General features: G+C 50.0%; 2 protein-coding genes across 2 annotated transcripts in view; one reads left to right on the top strand and one right to left on the bottom strand.

Moving 5' to 3' along the window:
* The first annotated feature begins 353 nt into the window (after positions 1–353).
* Positions 354–845, top strand: CHC_T00001746001 (hypothetical protein). Its single transcript, XM_005712639.1, has one exon. It carries the CDS (start codon positions 354–356, stop codon positions 843–845), a length of 492 nt encoding a protein of 163 aa, XP_005712696.1.
* A 2,279-nt stretch (positions 846–3,124) lies between these two features.
* Positions 3,125–3,457, bottom strand: part of CHC_T00001745001 (hypothetical protein) — a 1,053-nt gene continuing 720 nt past the window's right edge. The window contains exon 1 of the mRNA XM_005712638.1: positions 3,125–3,457. This exon is cut by the window's right edge and continues 720 nt beyond it. Coding sequence (XP_005712695.1) covers positions 3,125–3,457 — 333 coding nt within the window.

Raw genomic sequence — 3,457 nt, 5'->3', positions numbered from 1 at the left:
AAAAGAATGTGAATATGAAAGAAGATGGTAGGGAACAACAGCGGGGGCCTCACCCGCTGCTAAGGGCGATAATTTCTATGAAAACGGAAAAAGTGCGTATCACTGTACAGATATTAGATGCAGGGCATTTGAGAACGGGCGCACAAACAAAGGCAAGATAAAGACAATGTACGGCTCTATCATACTATGCAAGCACCTTAACGCGCGAATTATTAGCTCGAAAGAGATTTGCTTCATTGCAGCGGGCCGGACATTTATTCTCAATTGCTTTCTGAATTCTGATTGAAAGTTTGAAGTTTTGCAGTACCCTTCTCACTGGCTCAATGTGGGACGCATAAGAAGTTATGATAAATATGCGAATGCAGTGCGTATTCGAAGAAAATTGCCTTTATTTGGACGGGAGAATTGGTCTCCAAAGTGTGCCAGGGTCAAAGTGGGACGACGAGAAATTTCATGTCTTGCACGCTTCATCTGTAATGGGAGAGACCCAACAAAGCCGACGCTGCCGTGTGCTTGCGGGTCCTCAACAACTCGCCTTCCTCAACCTGCATCCGCTGTTTTCGGGCTCTTGGCCATTGCGAAATTGGCAAGTCGTCGCAAACTATGTCTTCGAGAGGCGACACCGCAGACTGCGCTTTCAGACGTTTCTGAGAGTCAATATTTTTTTTGTTTGCAGTATCATTCTCTACATTAAACTCCTGAATGTGATAAACGTTGGGTACGGGCGCTTTTGGAGGATTCCGCCCCTCCAAACAAGCACGAACGGACTGCAAATTGCCAACCGTCGCTGCGTTTCCTGTTGCGAGGAATTTTCTATTAGATTTCTTAGGTGTGGGGTTCTTTGACAGGCATATATTCTTTCTCAGAATGTTGCGCAACACGTAATCATTATTGAGAGCGACGGAAACCTCTGCAAAAGGCATGAGCAGGAAACTGACCGTTTGTAAGAGCATGTGAATATGTTTCATCAAACGAATATATTTAATTCGTTGCGAAATAGTTTAGCAAAATCACATGCGCGAAACTATGCGGCGCGGCATTATAATTTTGGTGTCACAATTTGAGCCTTGTCACAGATTGAGCCTGTGAGAAGGGTACTTAATCTTCATTTGGTTGCGGATTTTAGTTCCTACTGTATCAGGAGTTCTTTCTCAATAGCGCTATTAGAATACCGATGAGCCCGAATTGGCTGAGATCTTGAATTCTGAGTCATACCCAAGCACGAAAGGATCATTGATAATAGGCACCTCCTCTCTGGTCTTGCATCGTAATGCGCCTTATCATTATTGCTCATTCACTTGCTTAAGTGCATAGTCTTTCAAGTATCGGAAAAACTTTCCATTAGATTCCCACCTCCTGCCGTCCAACAAGATGTGATTGACCTGTGCTATACGGTGGACATACCTAAATCATGTTTTGACGAATGCAGCTGCTCCTTGTGTGTGTGTACACTTATACGCAGCATGAAGGTTTTCGCAAAATCGTTTCATGTTTATGAGAGACTTGTGAGGAGTCATCCGTAGAAATCTACTGTTCCTCGTGTGCCGATGCCCACACCAGGGAAATGCCAGCAGTGCGGTCTCCTGGTTCAAATCGAAACGTTTTAGGCCTGGTGCTTTTCAGCTCAGATTCAGAGCAATATCCTTAAACAAGAGCAGTTTGATGACGTTTTGCACTGCCAGTACCTGCTCTTTGCCTCGATAGTTTCTTCTTTGCCCTCGTTATATCCTGCGTGTAAGGAGCTGAACTCGTTCAAACTATGTGGAATAGAATAGTGTGACGGATTGCAAAGGAGATACGTGCTTGAAAGGTGCCTTTTTATGATATCTTTCATCCGGGGCGGAGGGATCTCTGTCCCGATCTTTAGAAGATTTTTAATCTTTCAAAGCGAAACACGTCTAGATTTGTGAGGGTTCGTATGCCATCTAGCTGTTCTCCCCGAGGACCGCAACTACAGATCTCTTTGGCATGATTCGCAGACGCGAACTCCTCCGAGGAAAGTCCGTTCGTGCAGGGATGAAGATGTGCGGTGTATGACTATACCGTAGAGAAACTACACTACAATATCCGCATCTGGTACCCCAAGGATATGAACGCCCTAGATATTCCATTCTATTCCGTTTTGCCGGTGAACTAAATAAACTGGCGAGTTCATCCCACGGTATAAAAACTTAGTAATGCTATGAGAGTTTTTGGGTATCCTGGACGCTATTGAAGAGACACGAAAGTATGACGAAATTTTTCAGGTTTGAGAAAGGTACAGTAGTTGGCGACATCATCCATACGTCTCCCGAATTTGGCTAAAGAAGGGGCGTCTAACGTACCATGCCAACTTACCACACCAAAGCACCGTGGCAAACTTGCACGACAATTGCTGACGTAAAGAAATTTACGTAGAGTCCGCCCTGCAACAATGAGGATAAAAACGACGAACAGTGGACATCAACTCGGCGTTGACGAGAGATGCGACTGAAAGCTGACCGGCTTCAAGCGGTAGTGTTGCAGCGGAACGGGATGGTTGACGCGAAGGCGCTGTTGACGGAGTGCAATCCGCTTGGTGCAGCAAGACAACGGGTCGCCAAACCAGCGCGAGACATTCAGCTTGTCTCCCAGGGCAACAGGGCACGGTGCTGCTGAAAAAAAAAAGTATTCACATACTGTACCCCCCTACTGTACTAATAAGGGTACGGTAATTGCTGCCATACGGACTAGCGGCCCCCACGAGCTACTGCGGCAACTCGATTTTAAAAACCGGTTCAAACCAAAATCTCACGCTCTCCCGGGCATACGTGCTGGCCGCAAGCACCTACCTGGCAGAGGGCAGTACCCCAGCACACACCCTTCCATCTACCCGCAAGCTCCGTCAAGCTTGTGGGGGTATTCTACCGCCACACCAGCGCAAGGAACACGGCCCTTTGCCCTACGCACTGAGGCAGATTATTGACTCTGGCCACCCCGTACGTTTAGTGTAACCCTCAAACAGACACACCCGCCCTCCCATAACGCGCACCGCCTCCATAAAACGCGCGCCGCTCTCATCTGCTCCCCCTCCCCCCGCGCAGCATCACTTCCACTATGCCGTCTTTGCTGATCGTTGGCGCGTCAGGCCGTCTGGGCGTGTCGCTCATCCGGGCCGCGGGAGCGCACACGCCGCGGCCGTCAATCCACGCATTCCTGCGCACGCCGTCCAAACTGTCCGGCAGCGACACGGCGCTGTGCGACTCTGTGCAGCGCGGCGACGCGACGGTGTCCGCGGACGTGACGCGTGCGCTGCGGGAGACGGGGGCCGACGTGGTGATTCTGAGCGTGGGCGTGCCCAACAGCGTGGCACGGACGTCCGTGCGGGCGGACTCGGCGCGGGCGCTTGTGGAGAGCGTGGGCGCGGGGGGGGAGGCGATGGGCGGGGTGAGGGTGGTGAACGTGAGCAGCCTGGGGGCCGGCGGGAGCAAGATGGAGT

This window comes from Chondrus crispus, genomic scaffold (assembly GCF_000350225.1).
Source record: "Chondrus crispus Stackhouse genomic scaffold, scaffold_111, whole genome shotgun sequence".
NCBI lineage: Eukaryota > Rhodophyta > Florideophyceae > Gigartinales > Gigartinaceae > Chondrus > Chondrus crispus.
The sequence above is the reverse complement of the archived record's forward strand: the minus strand, read 5'-3'. Positions and strand labels throughout refer to the sequence as shown.